This window comes from Orbicella faveolata, unplaced genomic scaffold, assembly GCF_042242905.1.
Source record: "Orbicella faveolata isolate gen_17 unplaced genomic scaffold, um_ofav_v1 contig_46, whole genome shotgun sequence".
NCBI classification, from domain to species: domain Eukaryota; kingdom Metazoa; phylum Cnidaria; class Anthozoa; order Scleractinia; family Merulinidae; genus Orbicella; species Orbicella faveolata.
Genome location: NW_028301576.1, coordinates 11,089,430 through 11,106,266, shown reverse-complemented (window position 1 = coordinate 11,106,266; position 16,837 = coordinate 11,089,430). Strand labels below are relative to the sequence as shown.

The window sequence follows — 16,837 nt, the reverse complement described above, 5'->3', positions numbered from 1 at the left end:
TAATTTTGCATGGTAGTACAGTGATTGGTTCTTTTGGTCCTTGGTGCTTTGCAGTATATTCATAAGATTATGAAGTATAGAGTTTTTAAAAATCCCGCTCATTTTCAAGATGGATATCAAACATGAAACCGAGCTTTGGAAAGAGAAGGCAATGGCTGAGGTAGAGAGATCTTTCCTTACCCGGCAACACTTGATTTGACGCTGTTAATGAAGAAATGAGCGGCAGGGGCAGCGGGGTGACCCGAACATTGGAATTCCGCCTGGGGAAAAAACTCATAGTGAAGGTCCCCGATAAATCAATGCAGCACAGTGTCGTTGCCGTGCAGCAAAAGCACATCGCGTCTCATAGAGGAGCTTAGGGGTCGATCAAAACAGAATCTTATGTTTGAATTCCTTTGTCTATGAGGGAGAAATAAACATCTTGGATTATTGAAAAGCAATTTAAAAGATTTTCTATGCAGCTTATAGGGATTTGGAGTAGGCACAAGTTTAGCCGTATAATAGCGCCAAATCTAAGACGACAAAACAGTGCGCCAAAAAACATGCATACATTATACTCAAAGTTGTATCCGAGTGAGAGTGTGAAAGAGAAGGTGGAATAATCGCTCCCATTCCTCTTCGGTCAATCCTGTCTGTTTCACAAAATTTACAAATACCAATAGTGATCCGCGATTAATCTGTGAAATTTGCAAATGTCGCTACCCTAGTTAGAATTATCACCCAAAAAGTTGTTTACGGTCCAACTACTGACCGACCGACTGACTGACTGACCAACCGACTGTCCGCTGAATGACCGAGCGAGTGAATTATTTCTTCCCCAACCAACTGGTATACGTCCCTTTGGCTACGCAATCACTCGTTAAAAAGGATGAAAATCAAAAAAGAGAAGAAACACCATGGTAACTCAGCTCTCCATAGTGAGTAAAAACTGCCAGATTTGTATGGATATTTAAAGTACTGAGTCCAAGGCTGTCAAGGCTCGCGGCATTGTGACGCGAATATTGTTTGTGATGGTTTACAAAGCACCTCTTCATTTTACAAGCACGATACAATATAAACAGCTTATATCCAGGGGTATCTACAGCCAGCATAACGCGAGCTGTTGTAAATACCGGTAAAGGCCGACGGCAACAAATTTTGTTGTAATTTTGATAGTTTTTATAGACCTTTAAGGTCAAAGACAAAAACTTTATGTAATCATTTGGTTCCATTCTATGTCAAAATTCCGGAATTCATTTTGTTGTATTAAAGTAACAAAACGCACATTCTGAATGTAGGTTTACAGAGCATTCATGTTACCTGACTAGTGCCTGTTTATTGGATCGATACCTTTTGAATTATTAATGACTTTAACAACAGGCGAGCTAAGCTGTGCAAAAAGCGTCGTATGTTTCATTAGCATTATAGGCAAGAACAAGTGGCAAACTTTATTTCAGCAGAGTCAAGTGAACAGCATTTAAACGCTCTCTGTTATAACTACGATTTATCCTGGTTGCGGCGTTAAAATTTCTTCTATTATTTTATATCCTTGTCATAAAATCACCAGCGGAAAACAAACCGATCTATCCACGCTTTGAACACTGAGATGGGCCAGATGCATGGAACATAAAATAAATACCTGTAATGTTTTACCAAACGTTCGTGGAAACACATGAAAAGTTTCTTGTACTTTTTGTCCAGTGAACGACACTCGCGAGGAAACCGATCGTGACACGCGAGTTTACGTGACATTACGAGATCCGTAAAGCTTCGTAAAGTTGAACTGACTGCTTTACGGAGAGTTAATAAGATTACAAGAGGTTAAAAAGATTATTTTATTCCATCAGATTGTAACTGACAATACACTGCAATAAACAGGTCTACTTCTGAGATAATGCCTGACCAGTCCCTGAACTCTCTCTTCTCAGGCAAGAGAAGAGAGTCCAGGATAACTTACATGCGCATGCTCAGTACGCCGCCAATTTTTCTAGGGGTAGAACCATATATGGCATAACTTTTGAAAGTACACGTGCGCGCCAAATAGCCATCGGTTAATTACAAGCGGGAACAACAGCACAACGTTAAGAACAGAACTTAACCTAGCCTTTGTATGCTAAGAACTAAGAGCCAAAACGGCTATCTGAATATCACGTACTTTAATTCATGAAGAAAAACTGGTTATTTCACAGTACTTACCAGAAACATATGACATGTTGAATTCGTCATTTGAACGAGCAATTTAAATACTAGTGCGCCCGTAAACTCCAGACTACGGTTGGTTCATTCTGAGCAGAACATGCAAGTTATCCAAGGCTCTCTTTTTCTCGCTTGAGTTCAAACGCTATATAGAATGGAGAAAGGAGAGAGCAGAGACTGGAATAGATAATGCTCAGTCCGACGGGCAGGGAATCACTAAATTTTACAGTATGCACAAAACCAGTTCAGTACTTGAACGTTAAAAAAACAATAGAAAACATTTTTATGTTCCTGTGGAGTCATAGGAACACGAGTGGAAGCCTGGGGAAATGAGAAATACCGCGAGAACACGACCCGCAGGCGAGTGTTTCCACAGCTTTTTCGAGTTCTCCCAAACATTTACAAGTGTTTTTATGACTCGATATAGGAACACAGAGAAAATGTTTGCTATTTCTTTTAGAAAACGCTGCGATCGAGAAAAAGGACGAAAATCATTCTTATTTCGAAAGCTAGAATGTAAGTTCTCTTTTCTCGCGCCACCATCACATAAAAAGCTCGCACTAGTTTTGTGTTTACATCAAGTAAACCCATAAGAACAGCTTTTACTCCATCATGGTGTTTTGAGATCTAGCTACATGATTCACTGAACTTATTTCCAGCCATGTCATATAAATGAAATATAGTTTAAGCTTTGACTTGAATTGTGTACTAGTTAACTCTATTTAGAATTTAATTTTCTTGCTGTCTTCCTGACAGTTTTCGGGTACTATGAAGATTCCAAGCAACGGGGAAATAATTTGCGTGAAGTCTAGTGTTATATTCCCGTAAAACCCCTATTGGCTGATTCTTTCAAAATAGATAATAAAATACGTGTTCAATATACACCAAAGTTTTGTGTAATAATTTCTCTGTAAAGAGCACATAAGACAATACTTAACGTTATAAAATGAAGTTCCCCTGTTTACACTTGAGATTTTTTGCGGTAAAATAACATTCTAAACCATGAACCCTTGCTAGTTCTCTTGTATTGCGGCTCTAAGAGAACTCGGCGTAGTCAAGGAAAGATCACTCAAGTTTCACTCTAAATGGAAATTTCAAGATCATAATTAGCTTGCGGTTAGTATAAACACAATTCTCGTGGCACGCTGCATGTTTCGCTGCTTTCTAAGATCTTCAATCAACTGTGCAAGAGGCGTTCAATGGCCCAGCAGGGCTGCGCGTTGCTGCGTATCTTTGCTAATCAACACGCTGAGTGCGCAAAACGGGTAGGTTATCAACCGGTATTCAATTTCGCTGACCCCTTTTCTTTCAGTGCAAACGAAAATTCATTACCAAAGCAATTAACGCTAAAAAGTCCTTGGGGGTTAATTCTCTTGCTAGCATTATTCCCATAGTATTCATTCTCTCCGCAATTAAAGGGCTGTTGTTCAGTTCCTTAAAGAACATAAAATGGGTCAGTCCCTTTAGAAATCTTTTAAAAGAAAGTAGATACAACATTTATAAGCAACTCCCAACTCTTGTCCGGTCAATTGACCGGTTCACAGAACACTTTTAAACACTCGCTGTTGCGGCCGCGAAGCGGATTTTTTTCCTAACTTTGTTATTTTGACAAATTCATATGCAAATTTTTTTGCTAGAGCGTTGTTTACGACTTGATGGCTGTCTCATGCTACTTGTCATAAGGACTGAGTTAAAGATTTATTATTATTGAAGTCTTGAAAATGGGTTTGTCTTTTTTATTTGAAATGAGAAGACGTGTCGATGAACACTCTTAAACTAAAAGATACTTTTTTTCATGAGATTATGGTTGAATCCAAATTAGGTATTCATTTAGACACCAGCAGTTGTTCGAAGATTGAAAAGGAATTAATGATTGTAAAGGCGCCATGGAGTGTTACTTTTCCGCTCAAGGCTCCACTGATTACTCCACGACGTAACACACATTGCTATAAAGCAGGAAGAAAATTATTTAAAATCTGGTGTTTTTAGAGTTGTGTAGTCCGTGTTAAGAGAAAAGACCGGGTAGATAACATTCTCGATTAGCGCGTGTTACAATAGTATTAAGTCGAATATCTTCTGATAAGCGAATTATTTCAATGCGTTTTCAGAAGCAGATATACCCAGTATTGGAAGTAAATTTTTGTGGCTGGCTGTTTTTTTTTTCTTCTTAAACATCTAGATAAACAAACCAAATGAAAATCGCAATTCCGGTCGGCGATTTCAATAGGGCTTTTTAATTAAAAGATCTTGGATTAACGTTGTTGACAAGTGGGGTGATTCATGCACCATGAACGTGCTCCACTAAGTGGGAGGAGATTGATGTTGTGCCCGAGGGACCGAAACCAAGCAAAAAAAACCCGTCACTAAAAAATGCAAAAACACCCCAATAATTAAAGGTTCTTTACGGATCCAATTTATTCACAAATAGACAAGTTTTCACCTTGTTTGAGCGATGCTCAAGAAGTGAATAAAGGCCAGTGAATCACTTGGTGTCATTTTGAAGGATGCATCCCTCAGAATAGAAAAATGGGAGTGAAGGCATTAATCCAAACATAAAGAGAGACAATGAAATCAACAGTCACAACGATTTTTCTTAAAGAACGATTTTGTTAATTCAAATAGCTTTAGGAATTCGACAACCTCAACTTGTTACTGAAGAAAAGGCATATTCTTTATCGCTATTCATTGGTACAAAAAGCCGCCAAGTTGTTTTGACAATTCAACTCAATGTGTCTCTTTGAAAATCTCTGCGTGCGTTCTTCTCGCCACAGATAGAAAAGAATTGTTTCTATTTCCTCGGCTTTTCCGGCCTCGTGTCGAGCGAAAATGATTTTCAACCGTGAAGGTTCAGTAGGCTTTTAATAATATGTGGCTGGGATTTATCGGTCAGAGCATCAAATCACAGTATGCCGGAGAGTTGTAGTCCTAGTTAACTCAAGCATACTAAACGGCTCATAGAGAAGAAATTAAAATGTCGTTAGAAAAATCTTTAGTTTTCGCTTTCAGCTGTTTCCTGTTTAGTCCGCTAGGACAGGTGTAGCTTCACACCGTGGTTTGAAAAAGGGTCAAAGTCGTAAGCTTCACTCCATGTTTCAGTTTGCCAAAGCGAAACTGCCAAAATGTCAAAGAAGAAGGTCCCTCATTTCTTGGCAAAGTAAATCCTAAGAAATTGCTTGAATTTCGCCGTGACTAACTTTCGGCTAGCTCAGCCGTGTATTTAACGGATACAATTTACCTTTATTGCATTTTGTGTTTTTATTCTTAACCACAGCACTTACACGCTTGAGGGCAAATGCAAATTCTCAAACCATCAAAGACAAGAGCCGAAACATGACGGCCTCATTCTGTCGCTCCAACTTTTCATGCAGCACTTGGTAGTATGCTTTTTGGCTTAAATTCACGTCTTTACAAAGAGCGACGGCAGACAATTCGCTATTCTTTGCATGTCCTACACAGTATCCTGCCTAAATGAACTGAACGTGAATGAATTTCCAAGACATTTGGCACTTAAAGACTCGTTAGCATTCAGTCGTGCCTTCATTATTTACTTTGCCCTATGCTATGGGTGTAATTTTCGTTGCTAATGGCTAGTTCAGTCTACCATTTTATCGTTAATTTTATCTTTTACGACATCCTTAGCGTAAAAAGGCAAAATAGCTTTGTAACAAGTTTTAAAAGAGACATAAAAAAAAATAAAACTGAGAAGAACGCTCTGTTTTCCACTCGTTCTTGTATCGGCGTTATTTTAGTGAAACAAATAAGTGTTTATACGCGCCACAAGAAGTTACATTATCTTACTTTCGCTTACAAAGAGTCGACGACTGTGTTACGTTTGAGGCTGAGCGATTCCTTTGAAAACTTTTATATTGTGTTGTTCAGAAGACATAACGCTTTTATTGTATGGTTTTTATAGCTTCTTGTACTGGCAGCGAGTAATTTCGCCATTAAATTTGAGTTGAATAGGCCCCAAACAAAAGAGTAGACATATCAAAGTTTGATTTCAATGCACCCTAGACATTGATGGTTGCCTTCTTTTATCGTGGTTTTCGTGGTGAGCAATAGATATATTTCGGACGTTTTAGCTCAGAAAACTTGATCAAAACTAAAAAGACTAAAGGACAGGATTTTCAAGCCGCATTTTTACTATGAAACAAAGGCGTTCTTGTCAAAATATCAGTGTTGCCTCTGGATACCAAGACAACGAAGTTCTGGTCCCTGAATTAAACGTTTCTTTTCTCCTGTTTAATGGAACATAATCACCGTAGTGTTATCGCTTATTTTAGCATTTGAATGTTTGAACCTTGTGTGTGTAACTAGCTCAAAATCTTTGACAAACAATTGACGCTCAAAGCATAACAGAATATTCATACTTTATTAGTGCGATAACACTCAAACGTGTTTAGTGCCAGCATGTAGCTTGTATGATCACCAAAAAAAAAACCAAATCCAATTTTCACTCTTGCATGATTAGTCGCCGTTTAAACAGTACAGAACACAAATTCATCTCTGCGTTCGAAAGAACTCTCAGCGATGGACAGTGAGCGACCAAGCTTCATCGCCATCTTTGATTTAGGTGTGAAAACCTTGAATAAATAAATCAAACAAAGAGCCACTCGCTCGATTATTGCCGTTGTGGCTGCTAGGAGCGAGCAAACTCTAAATTATTTAGATAAGAAAATAAATGATCAAAATAATTTTCTGTCCAAATTGAATAGAGCGGACACAGGTTTATTCAATTTGTTATCTTGGCTAACCTCCCCTGGCTGTGGTTTTAGTCTTCATCAATAAACTCCGTGAAACATTTTGCGATGTATGGATCGCAAGTCAAAAGCGTAACGTTATAATCCTATAAACTTGAGGTGTTTACAATCGTTTCTCGCAACAAAGTAAATATAAACTTAGCTAATAATTGAATGTCAAGTGTTGGCAAAATTCTTTTTTGACACATGAATTGTAAGATAAGCTGTCTTTTTGTACCGTTAGATACACATGGTAATCATTAATCAGTCAAACCTATACATGCCGTTGTGTATACAGTTGTGGATAGGACGAGCTGGATTCTGTCACTTGCTGAGTATGAATGTTCTGTGCAAAGGACGCCGCGGAAGAAAACGCCGAGACGGCGCTTGTTGTGGGTCCCGGTTCCATAGCGCTGCTGTAAAGATGACTCGCCGTGTGTCCGTGAGGTCCCGTTGGAGAAACCATCATTTCAGTCGGACGAACTGAATATGGTAAATCATGCACGCTGTTAGTATGACTCGGAGGCGGCGGTGGAAAACCGTGAGTTTGTCTCTGAGCGTGTACCGCAGCCATATCATACATTGGATAAGTGGCGTGTTGAGGCATCTGATAGTATTGCGGATACATGGTCTCGGGTGCCATTGAAGGCGGATACGCCGTTAATTTCATGGCGGCAGCGTGGACTGCAGGCTCCGCGCCCGCGTATGGAAACGAATACGTCGATTTCTTCATTAGTTGCTTTTGTTTCCTCCGTCTTGGCTTGTACTTGTAGTCAGGGTGCTCCTGACTGTGTTTCTCTTGCAGTCGCTTGGCCTCTTCTTGGTAAGGTCGTTTGTCGTGGTCCTTCATTAGTTTCCACTGCGCTCCTAGAACTTTGCTGATTTCCGAATTGTGCATCTTCGGGTTCTCCTTAGCCATTTCTTTTCTCTTCTGCTTTGACCAAACCATGAAAGCATTCATGGGCCTCTTGATGTGATTTGGATCGTTTTTGCTCATGATGCTGCCGTTTCCGCGTCAAAACTTTGTAGCGCTTTGTCCCACTCGCCTATCAAGTGAATAGCTAGCCGTGTCAACTGGTTCTGTCCTTCAGAACAAGGCCATGGTTTCGTGTGTAATATTCAACAAAGCTATTTACATTTCTGGCGTTGCATGCGAACAATGGAGTTTTTAGAAATCTTTAATTACCATAATCATTCCAAACATCAAAAGGACAAAACACAATAGAGTAAGTATTCAACATATTTACTTGAATAATTAATTATTTCAGTGATGCTTAACCATTGCTGGTTCTAATCCCTGTAATTCTTATGGTGTCCATTATTCGGCAAGGTAGCTCTATTGAACCAGGCAATAACATACGGCCAGAAGAAGGTTGGCATTGGGAGAAAAACGACGGCGCTTGTTAAACCTCATTTTCATTAGAACACAGCTGGGTATCCGTGAGATTAATCATTTCAAAGTTAATAACATGTTTGCTTTAATATTTGTGTCCAATTTAAGCGAATATTGAGGTAAGTGTATATCGAAACTGGCAACAGACCAGTCGATTTCGAAGCCGGCTTTGTTGCTATATTACAGGACTAACACGAATTTAATTTATCCACGTATTTTTCGTTGATGAGGGAAGAAATAAAGCTTGAATAGGTCCAACAGCGGGCAATTAAAATTAAGGTCTCGACAGTAATTCATATTCATAATAAAAGCAGCGTTTTTGAAAAGTTTTCTGACAGTTTACATTGTTATGCAGATGACTCAATTTACAACAAGCCTAGAGGCCTTTTGTCATTACGTACACAGATCCGTTATAGATGAGCAATATTCTCAGAGCAATGTTTGACTGCAGTTCTCTGTCAAATATTGATCATAAACACTGGAGTGGTGTAATCCAGTGATTATTTACTCAATACTCAGCCATATATACAGACAAATTTTAATATCAATTAAACAAGTTCATCACACAATAGGTTGACAATATAATCCTTCATCTTCCACTTGACCTAATTTTTGTTCACATCTGCAAAAGATGTTGCTTTAAACTGCGACACTTTTGTAGTTTTAAGCAGCGATAATGGTAGAATTCATAAAGAAACTGAATCACATCAAGAAACAAAACAAAAAAAGCAACAATGTCTAAGCCCGTCGGACTAGTTTGTGTTTCGAAGGAACAAGGGTGACAGCTTAAACTCTATTAACGAAATTTTACATAACAGAAGACTGCGAAATGATCTGATTTGGGAGGCTTTGTTTCTGTTTTTTGTAACATTTGAGGAGGATATAAGGCGGACAATTAGTAGAAATGAACAAGGAAAATTCGCTCAAGCCCGCAAACCCGTTAATTGCCAGGCTCTCCAAAACTCGTTACTGGATAGCGTTAATTAACGAGTAAACTTTGAGAAACGGGGAACGTGCTCGAACGGAAATCGACTAAACAATACCGGCCAACGCAAACAAATATTGTTCAATCTTTTGTCCGTTTTGATTTGAAAGAACTACACACTAGCTTTCCGGCCAACTCTGTACAAATTCTGATGGAAATTTAGAAAGGAAAATAATTTTGTTCTTTGTCCCGATTTGTTGCAACGACATTAGTTTTGGTAAAGCAAGTTTGTTTGTGACTTCAAGATCATCAACGACGCCAAGAGCCTGGGAACAAGACTTGCCGAGACAACTGACAAACACGCCAAAAGTTCTCTTCTCACTTCAATCTATCGTTTGACAAGTTGCACATTGTTTCAACTGACAAATATATAATTATTTGTGTTCAAAGTTGAAGGCCATAGAAGGCAGATTTCTGTCTGCCATTGGGAGGGTATTTGGGAGAGCAGGGTATTTTAGAGTTTTTCTTTTAGAGGAAGGTGGAGGAAGCAATGTTTCTGCCATTCTGTTATCAGCTGTGAAGAGAGAGATTAGGGGAGATAACCGGAAGCTTCAAAGATTATCAGTATAGCAAGCTAGGCCATTTCCGAGTTGCTTTTTTCTCCCTTGTTAAAACGAATCTTCGCGAGGAAAATCATATGAAAATGACTCTTAAAGGCTGGTTTTCACTAGAGTTTAAGTACAAGCACAAGCGCAAGCATAAGCATAAGAACAAGTGAAAACAACCTCGACATAAACATAAGCATAAGCAGAAACATAAGAAGAAGGAACCCACTTATTTAATCTTGTGCTGTTTTCACTAGTAACGCGCTCAACATAAGCATAAGCATAAGCACAAGAGAAACGAACAGTTCCGTTGTTCTTGTGTTTATGCTTATGCTTATGTCGAGCCCGTTACTAGTGAAAACTGCACAAGACGAATAAGTGGGTTCGTTCTTCTTATGTTTCTGCTTCTGCTTATGTTTATGTCGTGGCTGTTTTCACTTGTGCATAAGCTTATGCTTGTGCTTGTGCTTATGCTCTAGTGAAAACCAGCCTTAACTGAACACCATTTTCAACCAAGTCAAACTCAGCAGTAATCCCGTATGCATTTCAACACCTGTTAGCGCCCGCGCGAGATCGTACCACGTGATCAGATTTGGCCAAAGACGAACACTGACGAATGGTGAACTATAAATAAATAATAGCCCCCATTTGGCGCGAAAATATGCTCGGATATTTGTCCCCGGGCAGTATCTGTTCCAAGAAGCGAACAGTGTGACTGTGAGCTTCGACGAACGGCTAATGTCCGCGGACAAATATCCGAGCACGTTTTTAAACTTGAATGGAGGGTCAAATAAGTAAGGCTTGAGGGAATATTTTCAACACGAAAATTAGCGAAATTAATAAAGGACGTTTCTACATTTGGAGGGTATTGTGTTTTTTATTGCGTTTACTATCCAAATATTTATCTCAACACGAGGGATTTGAAAATTGGGGAATATCACTTAGATATTCTCCAGTTATAACTTGGGAAAACTCAGTGACGTGACGCATTTAGACAAACACATGCGAGCGAAATATATTTGATGGATTATAACTAAAAAATAGAGTGTTTCTGTCGAGGAACTATCGGTTGATAGTTGCCCCGCAGAAATTTGATGTACTTAAAAAAAAAAATATGCTAATTTAAGAACATCAAATTTGCAAGGGGCAACTAGAACACCGATAGTTCCGAGACATAATCCCTCTATTGTCTTTATTGTTCACCGCTAAATTTTCTCCCGCGCGTCAGTGCAAAAGTCATATTGAACTATTTTCAACTTTTTTAGACGAAACTGACGTGAAAGCCAGATGTAAAATTTGCCAAAAGAAAACAGACAAAAGCCCATTTAATGCAGATCAAACAACTATCAATTCGTCCTTCAAGTTTGAGCCCTCTTGTTTGCAGAAACATTTTCACGGACGTCGGAGTACTATCCATCCGGGTATTTTCCTCAGACGGGCACTATGGGCAGAAAGTGTCTCTCCGCTGATGAACACTATCCCGTCACGTGATCAATTTGAACCGAAAAGAATCGGGGAAAATTTAGTGGTGTATTCCCCAGGGAAATGTTTGGTAAAAGTCAACAAGTTTTCACCGTGTTTCCACCAGTGCAGTTCTCTTGGTAAGAATAGTGCCTCGACTTGTAAAACCTAAAAATACTTTACTGCTTTTACACGTCCGAGAATCGAAGGCGGGACGTTCACCGCTCTATCATCACTAAATGAGCTACATCTTATAAAGTTTATCACGATAAGCCCCCTGTTAATTTTAGCTGCGCCTGGAAAGAGAAAAATTGGTTACCTCTTGTGTATAGAATCTAAACTTATTCCCTGCTCTTCACACCAGAACCACGAAGACCAGACCCTTCCTTCCTCCCTATCAGTAAAGAATTCTCCGTATACTGGCTCGCGGCCATAATGAAATAAATAAAATAAAGAACTTTATTTAAGTGTCAAATGTATTTAGCACTGTTGTGCTGATTTGGGACACTGTAAATATATAAACAAATATATCAAATAAAATTTCTCTTCGGACTCGTGGCGTTACTGCTCAACAATAACACGTCATTCGTAGAACCCGACCACCATTCGTACGCACAAACGTCAGTGAGTTTTTCAGCAACCACGTTTAAATTTTAAGGGCGATAACACGCTATAACCGTTACTGAGGTTCCTAGTAACCTAAGATGGATTAATTTATTTGATATTATGCTTCGTGTCAGCTTCGTTCCTGTACTTGTCCATGTTTTTCATTTTCTTAGTTTCCAAACAAGGTGCGGTAACGTCATTAACACGTAAAAGTGATAAAAATAATCAGTGTTTTCCACTATTGCTTAACGCCGGCCTGACGTATTATTACATGCTGGTGAATATTCACCTTGTGATAGTTTCGCATTAAAGAGAAACTGCTTTAAACGTGAACGAAATGGGATCGTGTCCTACCAAGAGACAAAAATCGCTTGACCAAAGACAGGAGACATGTAACGAGGTAGAAGAGACCAAACTAGAAACGAAAGTCAGTGGAATGGTGCAGAATACAGAACCTGAATCTTTCGGCCAAGCCAATTCAACGAAAGAAGACAAATCAACAGTGGTCTCTTGTTATGCAGCCGATGAGGAACACACCGTTCCAAAAGTACAGCAGTCATTTTCGTGGTTGGCATCAACACCAGTTGGTTCGGGAGCTCCTGCAAACCAGCAGAAAGAAAAACCAAGAGAGCCCGTGGAGGACACAGACAAGGCGAGAAATGTTATGAAATACCGCAATGAAAAATATCTGAAATCCTAGCAACACTCTGAGGAGTGATCAAAACAACTTACGACAGGCACTGTCAGGTCACCTTCGTCTTCAAACGATGGCAGTGTTGATGAAGCGAGCAAGAAGGAGTCGAAGAGGAGAATTCTAAACCAACGACATCGTCCTCGGGGAAATAAAGAATCTGTTTCAACGACACGAGGAAGGGCTTTGTGGCCTTTTTTTTTTTTTTTTTTTTTTCATGCGCAAACCCTCACCTTGGAGAAAAAATCTGCCGAGAAACCGGCATCTACGACATAATGCTTAACAGTATATCAAAGTGAACTCAGACAATATCGCCGACTTTTCGACGAAATCACAAACTCGTATAGATGACACAACAACGATAGCTGTAACTTAGATATTCATAGTTAGTCGACTTTAATCGAGCTACTCCCTGAACGGCGAAAAACAAAGATGTCCCGAAGGCTTGATCAATGTTATTGATTTCATTTTCTGTGATTATAATTAGTGACCTTTGTAAAAGTTCTAAATGGCAGACTAAAAAGAAGTTATAAATATATTTCAAGAATTAATATTCAAACTTTGCATCAGAAAACTTTTCTTTGAAAAAACGGATATCGATGCCAGTAGAGTGGACAACCAACCATTTAAAGATATTGATAGTGAACGCCTCCTGAAACGTTTTAAAACTCTGAATAAAATTCTGGCTGATTTTGGATTTCAATTTAAAAAAATGAAATCCAAAATTTCTGCTCTCTTGATAGCTACACACAAAGAGCAAATCAAATAGAAAGAAGAAAGGCCGGTTTTCACTAAAAGTGCGCAGCAATTTCGTGTTATAACGGTAGAATTGCGTCCACGCTAAGAATGAACTCACGTTCTAATCTGGAATTTTTCTTGAGAAAACATGTTTTTAAACAATTACTGCGCTATAGTTGTAATTAGTGGCCTAACATTGAAATTTTATTTATCTTGGTAACTTTTCTGTCAAACAACCGGTTTCTTTAGCATCCCTATGTTTTGATTTTGTGTTTGTTCCCCTAGACAACACATAAAAGCCCCTATGGTAAACATATAAACATGAAGTACTATTCTGTGAGTGTCTGTTAAACAGCTAGGTCTAATACTGTAAACCTTAAGCTGAGAGTTTGGAAAATAAAATAAAGGTGGAAGATAATCTCGATTTTTTTTTCAAACTATGCCATAGTTGATCACCCATGACCAGAGTTTTCTATTTGCTGGTTTCTTAGCAACAGAGGAGAGTGACGATTACGGCATTCCATTATTTTCAAACAAAGCTGGTTTTCTGGAAATTTGGGCGCGGATCCTTCCTCAAGTTTCTGTAAATATTTTTTGTCTGACTGAATAGATTAGAAATTTGCTTCGCTGTGGGAATTTTAAGCCACCTAGGCGTTAACCAGATCATAACTAGCTTCAAATCTTTTTTTATTTAATTTCAGATACCAGCACCTCGAGTAAGTTTAACAGCCCATGAAGTCAACAATAAGGTGACTTCTTAGTTTCTCTTTCAACTCACCGGGAAAATTAAGTAATTACCGTCCCAATTACCAGTTAAACTGAGATGTGAGAACGTGTTACGCATCTGCGAAAAGCAATTATCTGTTAATCAACAGAAATCCAACATGAAATCAGTTTGCACGCATCCAAGTAAATCATTTTCTTCGTTAAGCGAAGAAGGTTAAGCAAAGTAAAGCGGACGAAAATGGGATCGTTTAGTTCCAAGGCGCGTGCTATCCGCAATGGTAGCCGCAATTTTGGCGATTTCCCCAAAGGTAAAATTAATGGTGGAGTTGAGGACGAAATTCTCTCAATAACCGATGAAAATGAAATAGAGGAGAATTCCACGATGCAAGAGCAAGCCGACGGAACGAATGGAGGTGGATCAAACTGCGCTGCCACACGTCACCAGCAACACACTGCACCAAGGATACGCCAGTCATTTTCATGGTTGGCATCGCCCCCAGTCGTTTTCAATGCCACTGCAAACTTTCAGAAAGAAAAAGGAAAATCGTTCATCGAGGGAGGAAGTAGGTCAAGTAACGTTATGGTTTACAGCAACGGAAAATATCTGAAATCCTGGCAGCACTCTGCCGAGCTCTCTCCCTCGGAAACGACCGAACGGAAGCCACAGCGCGATGCTGGTTTGTCCTCAACTTCGACGGCGGACGACAACGGTAATTTCGCTGCAACTGAAGAACGTGACAACAAAGGCAACAAAGAGCAGAACGGAAACCAGGTTCGTCCGGGACGGGGAAATGACAGTCATTTCTTATCATCAAGGGCAGGCTTCGGACTGCTCCCGCAGCAGCATTCATAAATTCAGCCATTTCTCCACCAACACCAAGTACCCCGCCACTGTGTAAGTTCTTTCCTAGAAAGATTTACGGATACTTTTTCAGTCTCCGTAGAAAAGTACGGGACTGCTTCAAGACCAACTGTTTTGTAACCAATTGTTGAAGATTACACTTTAAGTAGCCTGCGTATTAAAGGTTCTCGCAATTTATAGGGCACGCAAAAATTGAGGCGAGAGTATACAAAAATTGAGTCGAGAACATGTTATTAGTAAGAGCAGGAGGCACTGGAAATAAAACTCTAATTCTTCTAATTCGCTCGCTATGTCTACGTAGTCTACACTTTCAGAGCATTTTATGAATTTCATGTGCTTTTGAACTCCTCAGTTTGCGTATGACCTGTTTTTTTTTTTTTTTCTCCTCCATTTACGACATTGTACAAGTAAATAGTTTACGAATGTATGACTGAAATGCGTATGTTTTATCGATGGCTTTCCACGGGTACAAACAACAGTTCAAGAAATGAGTAATTTAGTAAAACTGTGACATAAGGTAACTTATGTTTTGTGTTTTTCTTTTTTGGCACACGGATGCCGGACCATGACAACACTGTACTCGTGACCTAGGCTGCTTAGTTACTGCAAGGCAACTTTCGCACAAAACATCATAAAATATGTTTTGAATACAGTTTGCAAAACCACTCGAAAAGTGTTTCTTCTTCGCCTCTTTCCCACTAAAATACGTGTAAAAGAAAGCTGAAATAATTTAGGACTGCGATTCCATGCGGAATTCTGTCTTCCTTGGATTTTAACTTTGGCAGCTGGTGCAGCTAGTTATCCTGGGTAGGACTCGTCAAATTTAAATGCTATAATGCACGAAACAGGACACACACCCTTCCTTCCCTCTCTCCCCCCTGTACTCCCTCCCTACATTCCTCCATTAAATTCGTGAAGTCACTGGTCAACAATAGCACGTCATTCGTAGAAAACGATTGTTGTTCAGTCGTACGCACGAACGTCAATGATGGCCTTTTCGGCCCGCCATCAATTGATGTCAGTGTGTCCAACAGTCCTTCAAGTTAGTTCGTTGTTTTTCAAATCGTAAATTTCGTAGTTTCTCTTTTAACTCACCGGCGAGATTAACAATGCAGCTAGCATCATTATCATCGTCTTATGAATTTGCTCAAGGCATTTAATGACCCCCTCCCTCTATGAGACACGCTACTATTGATGTTAGTTGTGTTCATCAAAACAAATTTCCAGTCCAAGATGATGAATGACCCATGAATACAACTACCATGATTCCCTGCAGAGACGTCTCATAGAGGGGAAATTGGCCGTAGCCACTGAACACAAGCACCAAATGATAAATAAATTTCAAATCGACTTTTCTCCTCGATGGAACAAGTTAAGCAGTCAGCGAGTTTGGGAAAAAAAGAATGGGGAAATATTTAGTTTTAAACACGTTCAGTCTGTAACAGAGGCAACTTTACGAGGCGTCCAAAGAGGAGATGAACCGCTGGTGGCATTGGGGACAACTTTTCCTCACCCACTGATGCCAGTGATTGAGTTTACTGATCATTTGTCCATCCACCTGAAATAACAATCCAGATATAGAAAGATGTAATTTAGTTGGGGGCAAGATAGGTCCAAATGGCGCACAAACTGGCAAACGTTTCAAGACTCCAAAGCGAAGCCGCTAGCCGCAAGCCGCAAGTCGCAAGCCGCAAGTCGCAAGCCGCAAGTCGCAAGCCGCAAGTCGCAAGCCGCAAGTCGCAAGCCGCAAGTCTTCCGACGCCCGCGCTACTCGGGGCTCGCCGCTCGCACGACCACTTGTTTTGCGTTCTTCCCCACGGATTTTCTAGCAAAAGGAAGACTGCTCGCTGTCTATCCCCTTTGGGTCATATGGTCCGAGCATCTCCGGTATGTCACCGAAATAAATTGACCGTGAG

General features: G+C 39.7%; 1 protein-coding gene across 1 annotated transcript; it reads right to left on the bottom strand.

Moving 5' to 3' along the window:
* Positions 1 to 6,528: 6,528 nt before the first annotated feature.
* On the bottom strand, positions 6,529 to 8,086 carry LOC110052347 (uncharacterized). Its single transcript, XM_020758463.2, has one exon. It carries the CDS (start codon positions 7,909 to 7,911, stop codon positions 7,189 to 7,191), a length of 723 nt encoding a protein of 240 aa, XP_020614122.2. The 5' UTR covers positions 7,912 to 8,086; the 3' UTR covers positions 6,529 to 7,188.
* Between the last annotated feature and the right edge of the window lie 8,751 nt (positions 8,087 to 16,837).